This window comes from Echeneis naucrates, chromosome 12 (genome assembly GCF_900963305.1).
Source record: "Echeneis naucrates chromosome 12, fEcheNa1.1, whole genome shotgun sequence".
Lineage (NCBI taxonomy): Eukaryota > Metazoa > Chordata > Actinopteri > Carangiformes > Echeneidae > Echeneis > Echeneis naucrates.
This window is the reverse complement of record NC_042522.1, coordinates 10,046,202-10,065,041: the sequence shown is the minus strand read 5'-3', so window position 1 is coordinate 10,065,041 and position 18,840 is coordinate 10,046,202. Positions and strand designations below refer to the sequence as shown.

General features: G+C 41.8%; 3 protein-coding genes across 4 annotated transcripts in view; 1 reads left to right on the top strand and 2 right to left on the bottom strand.

The window, feature by feature from the left end:
- Positions 1-6,571, bottom strand: part of npr2 (natriuretic peptide receptor 2) — a 54,707-nt gene extending 48,136 nt beyond the window's left edge. The window contains exon 1 of the mRNA XM_029515117.1: positions 5,569-6,571. Coding sequence (XP_029370977.1) covers positions 5,569-6,265 — 697 coding nt within the window. The 5' untranslated portion in view covers positions 6,266-6,571. The remainder of the gene's footprint in view (positions 1-5,568) is intronic.
- Positions 6,572-9,852: 3,281 nt separating this feature from the next.
- Positions 9,853-15,445, bottom strand: alad (aminolevulinate dehydratase). Its single transcript, XM_029515118.1, has 12 exons — positions 15,381-15,445; positions 14,530-14,655; positions 14,324-14,374; positions 13,722-13,818; positions 13,220-13,355; positions 13,018-13,101; positions 12,351-12,439; positions 11,721-11,776; positions 11,537-11,624; positions 11,366-11,452; positions 11,034-11,163; positions 9,853-10,421 (listed from the first exon to the last, which is right to left on the bottom strand). The coding sequence occupies exons 2-12, from the start codon at positions 14,646-14,648 to the stop codon at positions 10,363-10,365; spliced, it is 996 nt and encodes a 331-aa protein (XP_029370978.1). The 5' UTR covers positions 14,649-14,655; positions 15,381-15,445; the 3' UTR covers positions 9,853-10,362.
- Positions 15,446-15,726: 281 nt separating this feature from the next.
- tmem203 (transmembrane protein 203) lies at positions 15,727-18,638 on the top strand. Of its 2 annotated transcripts, none has more exons than XM_029516131.1 (2): positions 15,727-15,810; positions 16,297-18,638. In XM_029516131.1, exon 2 carries the CDS (start codon positions 16,580-16,582, stop codon positions 16,994-16,996), a length of 417 nt encoding a protein of 138 aa, XP_029371991.1. In that variant the 5' UTR covers positions 15,727-15,810; positions 16,297-16,579; the 3' UTR covers positions 16,997-18,638. The 2 variants fall into 2 exon arrangements, with proteins under 2 accessions (XP_029371991.1, XP_029371992.1); XM_029516132.1 differs by having other exon boundaries at positions 15,754-15,810; positions 16,304-18,638.
- Positions 18,639-18,840: the final 202 nt, after the last annotated feature.

Sequence of the window (18,840 nt, the reverse complement as noted above, 5' to 3'; positions counted from 1 at the left end):
GATACACCCTCTGCCATCACATAATAATGCTTTCACCAAGATCACAGAGGATTCTTGTTTCTGACTGACTGGCACTGTGTGTTAATCCTTACACTTTGCTTTGTATGGCTTTTAATATTTTTTATGACTAATGTTTTCAGGAGTAGCCATTCAATGTAGTGTAGTTTTTAATATTATTCTTGGCAGAGTCGGCGTCTTTGGCAAACAAATCAAATTGCATAACCACGCATCAGGGATTCACAGGAAACAACATATGCAGGTTCTAGATGTGATGGATTATGGAAACTTTAATCTTTCCAGCTCTTCTTTATCAAAACAACATGAGGCCATGTCAGCCTGTCAGCCCAAGTTTTCTTGTTTTCTTTTCCGAGCTGCTGTAAACAGAAATACCCGTTGCTCTTTTTATGTTGCTTTTCTGACAGAGAGGCTCCTAACAACGTGCGCTCTGCCCCAGTGGTCAATATCCGTGTCCTTTTAAGTGGAAGTCTGAGACTTGTATTATTAAAGGGTACTTGCTGTTACTGCAGGTGTTGCCAAAGTAAACAAGGGCTGTCATAGCTTTTAACATCTAATACCAGCAGTCGCCTCTACTGTCTGTACCACTGCAATTTATCAGGAACATCTTGTTTATTACCACAGTCCTGTTAATCACGAAGCTTGCAGTGCTCACCTTTAAGTCCACCACTATTGATTTTCATGGAGTTGACAAAAATATTAGCAATACCTGTAAGTGCAATAAGAAACAGTTCAACAACAGCAAAAAACACAAAACTTCAAATGTACAGAATATCGGTTCAGCACAATTTCAACCAAAAATTATGAAGCGCTAATCTGAGATCTTCACGTCCACAATGCTGGTTATTTTTGTACTGAGTGACAAGTGAGCGTGCATTTTTCTCAGAAGTTTTAGCGCAGCGAGTGCAAAAGACAGAAAGCAAGCTAATCACTGCGCTCAGCGGGTTTTTGTCGTCTCCTCAGTTGGATTATGATGGCTTTTCTAACACGACTCTGTGTCATATTTGTCTTGAGCTGGATCTTCCTGAGAGAAGATTATCCCACCCCCAGCTCTCTGTGTTTCCACGTTATAATCTCTCTGCAAAGCTTTTATGGCTTGTAGCAACCCTTTGTCTAGAAAACTGAATCCATGAAAGCAACATCCAATTTGTCTAACCTCCTGCTACTGTTGCATCCTGGGAGTGTTTTCAACAGGATTTCTGTAATGACGCCAAGGCTCTACCTGAGTGAAAGGACACCGTGAAAGGACATGCTTCTCATCATTCATCGGGAACTGCGAATCACTGGCATATGTACTCAAATGCAACACAGCCTGAAGTCTTCTTCTAGTCACACAGCTGAAATTATCCCTCTTGTGTGCCATCAATGGACTGAAAAACATCAAGAGGAGAGGGTTGCTGGGCGATGTGATGGGAGAGTGAGTACTGTCACATTGCTGGACAAAAAAGTGACTTAAAAACCTAAAAGCTATCACTTCTGAGATGTCTTCCTCCACGTTACAACAGCAGTGCAAATCGCACTGGAACTATTCATTTTCAAATACAGCTTCTAAAAGCTATTTTTAAATAGAAAGTCCTTCCAGTGTAGGTTATGTAATGTTTATAATATGATCTAATATTAATTGCAATGCTTAGATTAATTTACCCCTCAGATAAAACAGAGGAATTGAATTGAAGATTTTAACCTAATTAACATGTCCATATAACTTTTACACTTTTATACACAAAAAAAAAGAATTCACACAGCCGAGGACTTGAGAGGAGTTAAACAATACCTTTGACTTTCAGGACACAGCAAATCTAACCTTGTCAGAACAGAGAGAAGGTGTTTTCATCAGCACATCCACTGAGCAGCCACTGCCAGCAGCTGGCTAACAAACAACATACTGTAACCTGGGACATCCAGTGTTCTGATCCGGGCCTCATCAGACTCCTCATGAGTCTGGGTACGACTGGGTCCGAGACATGTGTCTGAAACGCTCCTGAGTGAGACACTGAAGGTCAGACAGGTGTGTCCTCCTCTAACATCCGCCACGGTCTCTGCTCTGTCAGCCGTGCAACAGAAAACTCTATGATCTTATCCGTCAGATATCAAAAGGCCCTGGTGAAACACTTTGCAGTGGACTCCACACAAGCTTGTATGTATGTATATATGCAAAATATCACCTTGGAGTCTGCCTTAGCGAAGTCCCCACTTGAACAGAGGCATTCAAAGAGTTACTAGTTGTTGATATTTGCTTGATTTGACAAAGTGCAGTTTGCACTTTGTTTTGATTTGCTGTTATTCAATGTAGCAAGTGTATCTGAATCACCATTATCAGTTTCAGTCAACAGTGAAGATCTGGCTGGGAATAGAGGATTTATGACAGTTTAAAGAGTTTTTCTTCTGACCATATTATAACATCCCGCATCTGCATCCATCCCATTCAAATGTGACATCAGTATCATGCCAATTTAACAAGAAGATTGCATCCAAGGCTTACTCCTGCCAACAAAACAGATTGCTTTTAGTGTTTTTAGCTCTCAGGATGGAAATGTCAGTTGCTCAAACTGCTCTCACCGAAAAATCAACCCGCGTGCAAGTACCTTATCGTGACCCGCACTTTTTTTTTTTCTTTTGATCAAGCGATTGCGTGATCCCATATTGCTTTCCATCAAAAAATTTGTTGACGCTCCAACAATCTGTGGCTTCATAATAAAAGCCCTAGTTTTCCTCTATTGCTCAGCTTCTCAACAATCGTGTGACTTCTCAGTGCTGAGAGCCGAGGTTATCTGCCGGGAGAAAAGTGAACTGAACTCCGAGCCAGGACAAGCCCTGACAAAACCATTAGCTTCTGTGACCTCCAGCTGACTGCAGCAGCTCCATAATTCATCCTGCAAAAGGTTGGGGGGAGGGGGGCATTTGGCAGCTTGCACCTTTCACCTCTTTCCCTGTACCACCCTTTAATTGCTTTGACACTGTGTTTATCCCATTTGTTGACGCTGTTACTGTAACAACAGATTAAGATATTTAATGTTCACTTTGTTTAACAGAGCCAGAAACCATAATACCAAAAGATTTACTGGTTGGAGACAGATTTTGCTGTGAGATGTTGAGATGGTTCCAAACATGATTCCATTCAAACACTCCCAGGAGTACAAGCAGATAAATATGTGTAACACACCTACTATCAGGATCAGCCACACAATGCTGAGTACCGAATCCTAAAAAACAGAGGCATAGATTGATATTCTGTGTGAATCTGTGCGTCAGAAATGTGGGAAACGAGGAAAAATGGGAGGTATATGCAATTGGACTCTGCATGAATTAAATTTATAGATAGGTGAGTTACATTTCAGAGGAAATAAAAGTCAAAACATATCATTTGTACCTGCCCTCCAAAAACAGCTCACGTACGTATTCTGTTAAAAATCACCAGAAATCACTATTACAAAAACACGGAAATGTTGAAAAAAGTGGTTTCGGATCTGATTCGATCGAATTTGTTTGCATTTAGTCACAAGACTAACATTTTTTGAGAAGGTGTTGTGATCACGCAGTCTGCTTAGAAAACATGAACATTCCCAAAGTTGGAGATTTTACTTTTTTCTCTCCTTTTTTTTACACCCACAGATTTTGTGCAGTCACCTCCTGCTCAGATTTTTTGCAAAAAGCCACCACAAGCACGTTTTTAACGTAACTATAGTTAACACTGGGGAGAACGTTTTGCTAACAGATAGTGTTTCACAGTGGTGTTACTGGGACTTAAGCAGCCAATTGTTCCTTTGCTGCAAATATTTATTGATCCTAAACTAAAAACCAATGTTCAACATTACCAAAAAGAGCTCATGATTTGGTTAATAATAAATAAATGACTGTGATAGGTCACAAATGCAGGCTGAAAAATCTGCCTGCTGTTTATTCACCTCCAACACAGACTTTACAGCTCTTCAAAATGGGCCATGTTTGCGTGCTGAACCTGAGTCAAGACGTGATTTCCCTCAGTCATCATAAAGACACAGTAACATTCCAATATGTAAACACCTCTATAGCCCACTAATTAACACTTTTAATGTTATTTGGCTTATTTCAACTTGAACGGAAATGTGAAGCAGCCAGAGGCAGTTAATTGCTTGCTAGAGCTCTCTCCTGACAGTTTATCTGCCAAATATTTGTCTTGAGTCTCCGAGGTTGCCAGATAGAGTCGCGAGTTGTGGGTTGCCTTGGTTTTGACCTCTGCACAGACACAATTGTACAGAAGCTGGCGACAAGCACAGGTTAAGTAAGCGGTATAACATAAAATTAGTGCAACAGTGAACAGAGCTTTACTAGCTTTTTTGACCCTCTTGGAGTTGATACAAAGCTGATTGCAATCTCTTCTTGTATGCTAACTGTCAAATGGCAAATTAATGAATTACTGATTTGCAAATGTGAACTATTGCATCAACATATTTTTAGCCTTTACAACGTTGTTTTGCTATCATTATTGTTGTTGCTGTTGTTATTATTATTATTATTATTATTATTATTATTATTATTATATTAAAATGTGTCAAATTGATTTTTCAAAACCTGGCAACCCAAAAGTTGTTGGTATTAGATGCTTGTCATGTGAAAAGCATCTGTTTATGATTCCTTTGGCATCCACAGAGGGCTCATTTGCGGCTAGGAGATAAAGGAGCATGTGATTTCACACTCTGCTGCCTCTACTGTGAAAAACATGTGCGGCCAGGCCGAGTCAAACTGAAGGCAGACAGATTTTTCTGCTGTGTGATTTACACCCCATCACATACTAATAAACCTGGTTAATAAACCAGGAAATGTTGCGCACAAGAACAAAAAGTTTCGCCACTTAAGAGATTTTGAGATGAATTATTTATGAATTATTTCTTAAATTGGAGACATCCTCTTACTCCACACTGCTGTGAGTATATATTTATTCTCTATCATCTTATTCCAGCTCTTCACTGAATCTCTGATGTTCCCACTGAGTGAAGCATCCAAAACTCCACGTTTATGCCTGAAGGGTGAGTCTCTGACTTTAACAAACACAGGTGGTGGTCCTCCAGCAGCAGCAGGCTACCCACAGCCTAAACATGCACGTCTTCCATCACTGTGACCTCATTCTCTGAACCCGGGATCTCCCTTTGCACTACATCTGTGAATGAATTCTCCACGTTAAATATCCTCAACACATTGCTTTTTAAAAAAAAAAATGTCCTCAACGCACAGACTGATGCGTTCAAGTCGTTTCACATTTTCCCCTCCAACAAGAGATATTAATGTGAGCGCTGGAGACTGAGACTGAGACTATTTCACTGCACAGTCTTCCCAAGCAGATCATCTAGGATGAGGGAATTTCCCTAGCTGGTCGATGACATTACAACAAACGTTTTATTCAGAGATAATGCCACTTATCTCCACTTATCTCAAACACGAGTGGCCCAAAAAAAAAAACACTGCTCAAAATGTTCCTTGATTGAATTGGGCCAACTAAATTCTAAAGCTACTTCTGTGTGTTATTCTCTGGATTGAAACTTTAAATGACATTCGTCTAGCTCGGCTCGCACTTACTTCTCCCGTGCTCCTTCATGAAATTGATGTGATCCTTGTAATACTTGTAGTCGTCCTCGTACGGCTGGGCCTCCACCGTGATGTTCATCTCCTCCTTCAGGTTCAGGTAGATCCCCTCCGACAGGAAGTAGTGCGGCCGGTCGTCCTCCCGCAGGTCGTGGAAGATCACCGCGGCCCGGGACGTCCAGTTGAAATGCGTGTGCAGGACCGTGGCGAAGTTCCCGAGCTTGGTGGTGGACGGGCCGCTGCGCACGATGGTCCGGTACTCCTCCCGCTTGTCGAAACCGTACGCGGCACCCCCGGCCGTGATCAGCGGGAGTTTCCAGTGGGACGCGAACCGTCCCACGGAGGCGAGCGGGTACACGCAGCCGGGTCCGAAGAAAGCGTCCGGGCGGATGTACAGCTTGGCGTCCACGGCCACCACCTGCGCCTTGCTCTCGGCACAGGAGCCCGCGGCGGGGTCCTCGGTGCTGTAGTTGAGGATGTTGATGGTCCGGCCCAGCAGCAGCCCGTGCTTGCCGTGCAGATCCTCGTGCGCCATAAGGATGGCCGGGAAGACGCGCGGCAGAGCCCACGGGTACTTGTGGTGGTTGTCCGGCAGCATCACGGCCACGGTGATGTTACCTCTGCAGCCGGGAAGGAGGGAGCAGCACAGCGCCGCGAGCAGGCAGCATCCCAGCGCGCCTCTGCATCCCATCGCGGGCTCCAGCCGCTCGGAGGTCCCGGAGAGAAAATGCGGCCACGCAGGGCGCACTGTTTGGAGAGGAGACACGGCCGACTGTGGCACCTTTCCACCAAACCATAAGTATCCGTCTCCCCCACTCTCTGTCCCTTTCACTCTCTCTCAAAACTCAAACAAAGTGGCTTCATGTAGGATGAGGTGGTGCCAGTCCGGGAGTGCCATGCGTCTGGGCTGCGTAAATCCTGGAGAAATGAAGCGCGTGTAGTCCGGAGAGCGAGTTTCTCGGAGCGGCGCGCTTCTCCGGCTGACGGTCTGTGTGAGTGTGATAACATCCATCCAGATGACTGCAACTTAAATCAGAGCAGCCCTCTGCTCTGCCCCCGCACGTCACACACTGCAAGAAGTCTGCGCCCCGTGTGCCAAATGCAAATCCCCAGAATGACCCGAGAACTGGTTTTCTTCAGGTGTTGAGTGAAACGCTGTGAAAGAAATGGGGAGATTTTGGAGTGGGTAACATCATTTTTGGAGCGAACGCGGTGTTTCCTCCCAGATCTGATTCACCCTGGGTGTCTCCGGAATGAGACCGATCGTGGCTGACATTTGAGTCAAGATTAAACACCCAACACCGCAAAGACCGAAGAGCTGACCAACAAGCATGGGCAAAGGAAGTCAAAATTATTTATATTTTATGTCAACTCTGAGGTTAATTTAACAACGAAGAGACAAGATGACTTGTTGCAATGCGTGGCATTTTTTACAGTGTATGAATCAGCGGTGTAAAACGGACGTCAGTCGCCCCCTGGCTGCTCAACGGACCCTTGGCCTGCTCCAGCAGCCTTTAACTGGTTCTGTGTGTCAGATTTTTAGAGATTTTTTAAGGAAGTTTTTTTTTTTTTTTTTTTTTAAGCTGCTGCTGAAGACCGAGTCAGCTGATTGTCATGTAGGCAACACCAATGAAGGACAGTAAAAGCCACCCCCTGCCTCTGCTTATGGCCCCTAAGGGTCTGATTCACAAGGAGAATGGCACAATTGTTGTCTGCTCATTAGGACCCACCAACTGTTTTACAGCATCAGCTTTGACTGTTGACAGAAAACTGCATAACTTCATTATTTTTCGGAGCAAATCCCTAATTTCCATCTGCTTAGTTAACGACAGAATTTAACAGAGTAAAAATAAGAATGGGATTTATAGCCTGCTGCTGCTCTAACATTTCATGCATGAGATTGTCAATGAGCCATTATGCACCAAAGCAGGGCCCTGACCCTGGGACAGTTCAGAGGGCATCAGTCGCCATTCAGTTTCCTCTTTCCACCTGTTCTACTCCTACTGTGACATGCCAGCATGTGTAAAATGCTTTATTCATCTATAGTAATCACTTCTGACAACATGATCTTGTGCCAGCTTAGGGTTTAGTGACTTGCTTGGCACCAGCACGTGCTTTAGGCATGATCAAAGTCCCACAAGTAATTCTGCCTTTAGTGCGCAATGTACAAACTAGTACCACAAAGTAAAAACAGGTTTATTGGTCATTACTGTCTTTGTTCATGAACTAAAATTAACCAAATGTATAACAGAGCATATCATTACTGCGGGATAAATGTATGGGTCACTGCTCCAGTGCTAACAATAAATGAAAAATGTAATTGTAATCACAACTGCATAAAGTGTACAACATATAATATGATTTAGCACATAAAAAGTGACAAAATAGTGCGGGTGCGTGTGTGTGTGTTCATAATGTATTACTGTGTGTTTTTTACGTTTTGTCTGTGTAATCTCAGTGTGGAAGTTTTAACTCTGTAACACAGGGTGTAAGCATGTTTGATATTCCACCCAGTCCCTTAAAGTTGATAAATTGTGATACGTATTATACTTCTTTTATGTGCTACACACGTAAATATGAGTGCTGTATCAGATGGCTGAGTCGACTGCAGAGAGAATGGACAGCAGGAACAGAACTCTGCCACGGTGACATCACGTGACATCACACAGGCAGGAGAGCGGGACAGTTCAGCTCCACATATTTACACTTTGACCTGCAGACAAGACAAGCTGCTGCAGCTGCTGCTTCACCCTCCTAGTTCTCCAGTTTCTCTGAGGTAAGATTGGGTCACGCTGAGGAAAAGGAGAGTTTACCCCTGCTTTGTTTTTCTGAGTCACTTTTTGTTTTTGTTTGTTTAAAAACCGGAAATAGCCTCACAGGAGATCGTTGGTTGTCAAGAGATGAAAATGCACGGTTTTTCATACCATTGCAGTTTTAAGTCTGAAACTTTTTTTCATTTGGTGTTTCAGCAGCATATGTGCAAATCAGGGAAGATTTACTTGCCCTAAAACTAAGTTTACATTTGTTAGAAGGTTCAAGCATATCGTTGCTCAGCTTTTGTTGTGTATAGTTTGTTGAAAACCAAAAACTTTTAAATTTCTTCTCTCCCCATGCTCTTTGGTTTTCCACCCATCACTGACATCTCCACTGAAGTACATGATCGTCAGCCTCTTTGTGTTGAGCTCAGGGAGTGACTCTCGTTTGACTTAGCACTCAGACGGCTGCTTCACTGGTGGGGAGCGTGCATGATTAGTGACAGATATGTCTCTACTCTGGTCTGGTCGTTCCTTGTTGTAGCCCAGTCCATCATTCGTTATCAATTAACCAATTTGCCCGGAAAGAACGAGTTTGACATGAGTCATTTTGCAAACCATGTGTGCATGGTTTGCAAATGAGGAAACCATGTTTAAGTACATTATTTTTTTTATAGGGACAGTTTTATTTTTGTTACTTAAGCAATATGTGATATTGCTTTTATGCAACAATTCCATCTCAGCATGGATAAATGTTTAAAACTTCATAAATGTGAAGAAGACACTTTAATGTCTCAATTTGTCATTCTGTCTTGCAAAGAAGACTGGAGTAGAGCAGTATCCTTTGCACACCTACAGATTGAAGCAGAAATCAGTACGAATCAAATCATTTTGAATTGAAAATCAATTCTGAATCGAATTGTAGCCCCAAAAATCGGGATATCAGCACTGAATTGATCTGAACTTCAACACTGGAAACAGATGCCACTTGGATGATCCCATCATGTCGTTAAATGGCATGTTTGGGCATTTTGTCCAGTCATCAGTGGCATTAAAAATCTGGATTTGAGCCACTGAATAGGTTTTGGTCAAGTCTAATTTTTTGGTTAGTGCTCTGTAAGAATAACTCAGTCAATAGGAGCATGTCAGATGTCCAGGAAGGACAAGAGTACACTTGAGTACAATGAGAATAAAGACATTCTAGTCATTCTACTGTACATGAGGAAGATGCTCAAATGGTGTTTCAAATTCTCTACAGCAACTCTCAGGTCCCCATCAGTCAGCACTAAAGGGGATGCTACTGTACACTCAGACTCATGAACACCAGTTCACCTAAAAATTATTTTAAACAATTGGAAATGGCATTGCTATGAAATACTCTTGTACATTCATTCTTTAAATATATCCTACAACCTCTCAGTGAACATTACATTTTTATGCTGACGCTCTGTATAAGATTTATCTGACTGTTCTGAGACACATGTAATTGTTAGACTTTCTGTATGCACTTGGTCTGTACACAAAGAGCTGTTGGCACACAGGTTTGTAGCCCTGAATGGTTTTATTTCTTCCAAAGGTTAAGTGCTTGTTAGATTCTGACAGTGGTCACATATTGTATATAGATAATCAGAAATCTGTATGACCCAAACCCATACAAACATACATTCATTACATCGTATTAGCTAAGACACCATTGAATTCATTTCGTGGTGACCCTAATGATATAAAGCTGAAAGCACCAACAAGATTATCAAACTTTAAATGCTCCATGTTGAGATCACTAGTCCAAAGCTTTAATGGAAAGATAGCTTGAGCTATATTTTGCCCTTTATACAGCATCCAATTGGATACCGGATGTACTTTAGAAACCAGTCCACACATGTATAAACACTTTCAAATGTTTGGATTGGTGAACAGAAACAGTAAGATGAAAGCTTATAACTGGAGAGATAGTTTTCATTTCCCTTGGTGCGCTTTGCCTCCAGGTTTGATCAGTTGTTGGTCCATTCATCCTTTGGCGTCAGGTCTTCATACTTCACTCCTTCAACCAGGTGAGCAGCTGAGGTGCGTAGTAAGTGATGATGATGTCAGCACCTGCATCACAGAGCAGAGGAAAATGACCTGCCAGATCATGTTTACAACTGAACTGATAAAAAGCATTTTGCTGCACTGAACCAAAGCTTGTCCAAGGCACACATCAGATCTGCAGTTATCAGCTGATCCACCACCACCCTCATCATCATCATCCATCCAAAATATCACTTCTGAGTGGAGCAAAGCGTGACATGCTCAGACTAGAGCTGTTAATACTTGATGACAGTCCCCTGGGTTTTTGATTTATGCTGCCAATCTGGGTAATCGTGAAAGATTTTCTTCTCAATGGATGTGCAGAGTCTAAAGCCACATTATGATTTAATTATGCACAGCACAGTGACAGTTTTTATCTTCTTTCATTGATTTTGTGAGGAGGAGGAATGTTTGCAGGGTCCCCCTTGTCCCGTTGCTGAATATGAAACTGCAACAGTGCAAAGACCAAGTTCACAACATCGAACTTTGTGTAATAACCTGTCAAACAGAGGTGGGGGTGGAAGGACACCCAGCTGGTGGAAAATAATAATCATAATAAGAAGTCTTAAAGGAAAGCTATTTCTTAACATTTCAGTTATGTATGTGAGTGAGTGAGTGCTACCTCCCCTCCTCTCTCACCTGCCCTGCGGAAGGCGGTCATGGCCTCCATCACAGCAGCCCGCAAGTCAAAGGCTCCAGCCTGCGCTCCATGCCACATCATGGCAAACTCTCCCGACACGTTGTACACAGCCAAGGGGTGAGCGGGGAACTGAAGGGGACATGCAGGGAAAGTTAAGACCAATCCCGGTGCAGACACTTACTCTAACAGCTGCAGGGATGTTTTCTTTTTTTTTGGAGGAGGAAATCTCTCTGCAGACTATGACTCTGGGATTTTTTTTCATAGCAACAGTACAGTTCCAAAATTACAAAGCTGTAGTATTGTTCCTTATTGAACTAGTTTAACTGCAGACCTTGTCTTTGACCTCTCTCACGATATCCAGATACGGCAAACCTGGTTTCACCATGAGCATATCCGCTCCCTCTCTCACATCTCGCTCCTGCAACACAAACCAAAAGCAGCAACTCCTACAACTGTTTCCGCAAAATACAGTTAACCCAGATGAACACACAGATCAAGTCACCACAGCTCGAATGGCCAGTCCTCTGGCTCCAGGAGGCAGCTGATAGCAGCGTCTGTCCCCAAACGCAGGTTTGGACTGAGCAGCATCTCTGTATCCAAACACAGCAGTGACTTTCATTCCCGAACTTCCTTCAACATACTGACTCACTGATCTGTTTACACGCATTCCAAGACTGAGTACTTACCGGAAAGGCCCATAGTAACAAGAGGCAAACTTTGCACTGTAGCTCAGTACTGAAACCTGAAGAGAACCAGAAGGGACATAAAACCAATGAAACTACGATTCATTTGCATGTACGAGAAAAAATTATTTATCGTTTTACTGTCAACAAATTATGTGAAAACTCCACTAATGAACAGAATGTACCAGAATAGTCTGTATTTTCAAAGCACCTTATTTCTCTGTACCACAAAAGTCCAATTTTTCCAAAAACTATAGACACACAACATTGAGACACACTGCTGCGATGGGTCACACATCTCTTAATTACAATTAACACACAGCAGTGGTTTTCACTCATTTAAATATACACTTAAGCATCAACTGTGGATTAGTGTGCATCTTAATATAATCTAAATAAATGCTCCAGTTTGAATTACATTTACTGAAACACTAAAGTGTTCAACTATTTTAGAACACAACTGAGTTTTTACTACATCCAAACTTTATGTTAATGTATTCAATTGGAACCAGCTGATTTTGGCCTGGTACCACCTACAAGGTTATTACAAGTCAGAAAGTATTGAAAATGTGTGGGCTTAAATCAGATTTGTGGACAATATGAACAATTCTAGCTTTATGATCAGTTGTTTACCTTATTTCCCAAACCATTGGATATCAGAGCTTGTTTTATAGCTCTGACTCTTCCATCCATCATATCAGAGGGGGCGATGATGTGACAGCCTGATGAACACGTGACCAAGAAAATTGTTAGGAATGCATCAAACCTGGATCAGTCCAAATTAACTTGCCATTTGATATCTATGTGAGTGTGGAGCTGACAATACTGTGAGTACAGGATTTTACACATCCTGAGGTCATGAGCCAAAATCTCAAAATACTCATCATCACTGTATACAACTTTAACCTGACACCAAAGAACTTCTAATACTAGATTGTATTGTGAATTTTTCAGTGTCTGACGTGTCTGTGTGTGTGTATAAATTCACCCTGAATGTATAAATAAATACATTAAAAGAATAAGCATAAAGACAAAAACTTTGACAAGACACATTACAGAACCTACTTAAAAAATTTCAATAAAATACTATTTTAATTAAAACTTTAAAACCAAACAGAGTACAGCATCTGTACAAAGCTGGTTGAATAAATAAATAAATAAATAAATACTTTTAATACTGCTCCATCTCTTCTTAAAAAGACCATTAAGAATCAAGCAGCATGAAGAGGAAGCAGTATTTATTCAAGTTTGTCTCTTTTAAAAGACAGACACACACACACAAAAAAAAAACAAGAATTACCAGCCTGGGCATAGGCCATGGCCACCTCTGCCAAGCGCAGGCAGCTGGCATCATTGTTCAGAGTGCCATCACCATTAAGGATACCTGGAATAAAACAGAAGAGAACACAATAGAAAACAACAATGCGTGCAGTGCCTCCGTGTTTTGACACTGTTCCTTTTGAGAAATAAACAAGAGGTAAATCATTTGAAGAGTCACTGACCACAGTGTCCATGCGACGTGTAGGGACACAAGCAGACGTCACAGGCCACCAACAGGTCTGGGAACAAAGATCGGATCTTCTTCACTGCCAGTACAGCTGGAGTGTCATCTGTGTCAGCACCTGAACCCCTGTCATCCTGATGAGAGAAGTCCAGATTATGGAGTATTTGAGTGGAAAGAAGGAAGTTTACTGCCACGCAGAGAATGTCATGTCATGGTTTATTCATCTGTAGCTGTATGAACCTCCTCCCCTTCGGCTTCAGACTGCTCGCTAGATTTTAGAACCTGGCTGCTGGGATTTGCTCCCATTCAACCACAACAGTATTAGTGAGGTCCAACACTGTAGCTGGGTGTCTGCGTCGCATTCTGACTCAAAGTCAAAGTTGTAGTTCATTGCAAAGCTGTCATATTAGGCTGAAACTACCATGCAGTAGTGAGTGATAAGAAGGTCAGTCCATTTTTTTTTTTTTTTTTTATTTTTATTTTTTTTTTAGAAACCATACCTTTTCTATTTTTGCTGGAACGCCAAAAATAAGCACACATTTCAAGCCATTCTCCACAAGGGGCTGCAACATCTCTTCCAGCTTGTTGACCCCGTATCTATTAAGGAGAATAAACATAATTCCTATCATGTGAATGGAAGAAAATCCAAAAGGGCATTTCAGGGAAGGAAATCACAGTGAAATTATTTAATTTTTTCAAGGAAAAGGAACTCAAATCTCAGGGACAAAATTCCACAATTAAAAAAGAAATTCTCAAGCTTATACCTTAGAAACATTCAAAATGTAAAAGTGGGTTTGAAGTTTGGATTTCTTTTGTGAAGAATAGAGGTCTAACGGATTCTCCTCTTATCTTGGTCCAGGTCCGGTGTTTGGCCCTGGGTCCACCCTGCCTGTCTGCTTTTATCTGACAACAACACCCTCAGTGGAGGCAGCAGCTGAACGACACCGTGTGTGTTCATCATGTGCTTTGTGTTAAATTGAACACTTCAAACAACTCAGTCAACACATTGTAATTTCCTTCAAGTAGATCAAATAAGTAGGCACGTAGTTGTTGTGCCTGAACCTGAGATGTGCTGATATGAGATGACCATAAGGATTCTCACCTTGCTTGTCCCGGCAGGCTGCCGATGGGTTCCACTGCATCTGCACTGTCTCTATAGGAGAGAGTGACAAAGAAGCAGAGATGAGAAGGCAGAAGTCCACTTAAGTACAATTAAAACTGTGATATCAGTCAAACTCCTGCACAATTATGTTATTTTCCATGTCATATCATACATTCATTTGTAGGAAACAGAATTGTTTCATTTACGTGATGAAGATTGGGTAGATGAGATTGTCAGGTCTTAAATCTGCAGCACAGGTCTGCCATGATCGTAGCGTCGGGTGAAAGTAGCCGCTGTGGATGATGGACTCTGGTGGCGTCTGCATTTTCACCCTGTGGTAGAGAGTAACAGTGAGAAACATGGGTCACAGAGCAGCCTCTCTTCTGTCTCTGGTTAACAAGCAGAGCAGAAATATCAATCTCACACTCTGGGGCTTTATTGCAGTTCAGTCACCATTAAAAGTGACCAAGCATGCGTGACATTGCCTCTCCGAAAAACTCTGGCTCTAACTCCCTGCACAGTCAGTATACAAGAGCATTAGATTTAAACAGGGTTTGAACATTTGCTTTCTTTTTTTGCTTGGTTTTTATCATACTATGGACAGCAGTGTTAAATGTGATTTTATACTTTATTTTTGCATATATGGTACCACATATTAGTGAGTCATGCAAAACATATCACTGATAGCATGTTGTGACGTGTGGATCTATAATTGTAACACGATCCAATCGTGTAATTTCTTAAAACTAGAGTCTACTAACCCCAAAGCAAATGTCAAGCTGCAACTTGAGGATGACAAGTAGTTTCTGCTACACGGAGCAGTGACTTTCAACACATAACATAGCACTAATTCCCTTTAATTCCCCTGTAATTTCATTCATTGATCAAAGGTTATGAATGTGTCAGATGGCTTTGGTTACTTCGGCTACACTCCATGTAACGAACACTCTTTTTCAAAAACACGACCCGCAACACACATGATCGTAAATCAGCGAAATCACACGACAAGAGCGTGTGTAAAAAGTGCATACATACGGAACGAGGAACGTGTACTTACCTGTGAATGCGAGGCTGCGACTTGTCCTCACTCCGATCACACCGAAGTGTCCGTCCTTCATTGACGTTTTGCGGGTGACGTGTTGACGCGTTACCGCCACCCACCGACGGGAGTGTCCATTAAACCCAACACCAGAAACAACGCCTCAACGGGAAAAGTGATGTTGTTATCAAGTAAATATATAAAGCTATACAATTATTTTTAATAGAGCCGTATTTATAAGACTGAAATTTGGTTTAAATATTTGCAAAACATTCCCATGTTTGAAAAGAAAATGTAGCCTCTTCGGCCACCGTACAAGCCAGGCTTCGTATTCTCGCGATTGTTCCTCACCACGGGAAAAAGCCGAAACTATTATGCTAACGGTTTGTTAGCCTTGTGTGCTGACAGTCCTTCTAGATGGGGGAGAAGGTGGCCGGCTGCTGTTGAGGTAAAATAACATACTGACGCAGTGAAATACATGTTAAATATGTTTAGTCTATGCGTATACATGCGCTGTGTTGTGTTTCGGGGCCATGTTTCACATCTGACTGTTGTTAGCTTACATTGTAGTGTCGGTTTTTTACAGTCTGTGCCATCATTGTGTAGCTGTGGCTCGTCTCTAGCTGTAACGTTGATATTACACCGTGTATCAAATTAAATCCAGTGTGCTATTACCATCCGGCATCTAAGTGAGTGAAATCAGGCTAAATGTTGAACTGACACGGGGTGAAGGGATGAAGAAGAGAGCCTGGATCGATGGCTGTCCTCACAAGCTGTATCCTGACTCAGTGAGCCATGATATGGGCCCGGGCCACTCTGAAATACACGGGCAGTGTGTGGGTGTATACCTGACACCCTTTTGATTTTCCGTCCATTTTTGTCAATTGTGGTACAATGTGGTAAAACCTTAACTAACGTTATTTTTCTTCGTAAGATTTCAGGGAGGTGGGGTTTCCAGAGAGGCTGGGAGTGGGAGCACTTCTCTCTTACGCTAACACTGATCTACATCCTGAGGGAGGATTTGAAGATGTAGCCAAAAGGCTCATCTCTGCTGTGCTAGTCAGCCATTTTTTCCCCGGGCATTGCTAGTGACACCTCAAAACCAGCCTCTGCGATCCCAACTGGATTACTGTGAGCCTTAACCAGGACTGCCCAGTGTGTGACTTGGGAATCCTCAGTCAGTCTATCCCTGGTTGAAGACCCTGCTGTGTTCAGCTATGCTGTTCTCCCTGAGGGAACTGGTCCAGTGGCTGGGCTTCTCCACCTTTGAACTGTTTCTCCACCTCTTGGCTTTGCTGGTCTTTAGCATGCTGGTTGCTCTGCAAGCTGACATAGACACACTCTCGTTGAGCTGGTGGCTGGTCTTCGTCCCACTGTTTGCCGCCGATGGCCTCAGCACCTACTTCACAGCCATTGTGTCTATTCGCCTTTACCAGGAGAACGAGAAGCGTCTGGCAGTCCTGCGGCTCCTCTGGGTGCTGACCGTGCTCAGCCTGAAGCTGGTTTGCGAGGTACTGCTGTGTCAGAAGCTGGCTGAGCAGGAACAAGCCAGAGACCTGTGGTTTGGTCTCATCGTGTCACCACTGTTCATCCTTTTGCAACTGCTGATGATACGAGCTTGCCGTGTCACCTGAGACGAGGCAGTTAGTGGTTGTGCTTTCACATCACAGAGCACGGAGCAGTGTTCATCTGCCATTTGAGATTTAAAACATAACACCAGTGTCATATTTCTTTTGGCTCATTGTCACTTTTTATTATTTTTTTAACATACATTTCAGGTCAAATCGGAATCCAGGTTTCCATCACTTGTTTCTATTACCATTACCATTGACATTGACAAAAATCTTGCTTGCTTGAAAGAGCAGACATTTATTTATTGTCTGTGTTGCTAAATGCTAAAACATGCTTGGTTTTGTTTTTTCCCAGCTGAATTTTGTGTGAATTTCATCTGGTTTACATTTATGCCAAACAATTCATTGAAATATTATTGAAAATGCAATTTGGCCAGACGCAATAGCTTTACCGCAAGAACTTTTCTTTTTTCTTTTTAAATAAGGTCAAATGTATCTGAACATGCAATGAGTAAGAAATTGTGCTGCCACAACCTTTAAATTGGGTTCTCCAAAACAAAATAAACATGCTACTCATACTACATTTTAAAGCAGTACATTTTGACTTCACAAACATCCAGTGCAAACAGTTCAGATTATTTTCTATATGGTGTGAAAGCATAGGGACTGTGGGGCTGGACAACACGATTCTCACCCCAACCTCATCTGACCCATATAGGATAAACAGGAAAATTGAATACAAGCTTTATTACCTTTAGAAGGTGACTGATTTCAGGTTCCCGGGGCTGAATGGGATCAAAATAATGCAGTCAGCTGCTAAAATTGTGTGGAAAGCTTGAAACCCGAAGTTACTTTATGATTTATTAACAATTACAGTAAGATGAAGAGGATGTCCACATACATTTGGCCTTGTAGTTTAAACATATTAAATGATTACTATTCTTACATTGAGCTTTATTTCATTCCAAAATATTAATGGAGGTAAATTAAACATGTTGATTTTTGTTTTTTTTTTTGTTTTTTTGCCCCTACATTGCAAGCCAATATCTGGATCTGTATTTGGAACATGGAAGTTTCACTACCCCAGTGCATTCAATGATAGACAATGAGCCTTAAGGGAAATTTATTCTAGAGTTATGTTTTAATGCACATGTACACACATCACTTACATAAACTGGTGTAACCTTAAAGCAGTAAAACCCTTGGCATTTTTTCATCTTTCATGGGCAACAGCATGAGGAGCTATATCAGGAACAATGGTGTTTTGGATTGATGAGCTATTGCCAGAAAAAATAGGTAAGCTCTATTATATTTCGTCTCTTTCACTTTGTTTGTAATGGGAGTCTTACTCATGCAGTGTACTTACTCCCAAATTGCCTAGCTTTTAGGCTCCAGTGTTGAGATTGTTCCAGAAAGCAAGAAACTGAATGTGATTCACATTAGTAGTTAATTATCTGCACATGTCCTCCATGATTATTGCTGTTCGTTTGCATAATTTTTCTGACCTTACCTTGTGTATGTGCCGCATGTATTGTGCATTACGTTATGTATGTGTGCCTCATTTTAAGGTTACTCCAGATGGGATGGGATTTCTCTGTAATATGTATATTTTGAATTTGGAAAGAAATTAATCAAATCTTATTTATGTTCTTGTTGTGACACCTTTTATTGTCATCTGTATATACATGTAAATAAACCATCAACATTTTACCAAAATTGTCTAATGAATATTACATCATCGATAAGAAGGAATCAATTTAATATTGCTGAAGGTTGGTCTTCTCAACCACAAGGAGGCACTAGGAGCTTTTTATCTGGCCAAAGCGAAACAGCGTGAGGGACCACCCCAGTGTTTTTGTTTTATGTTTCATAAACCAGATATGAGTCTGGTACATCAAACCCCAGCT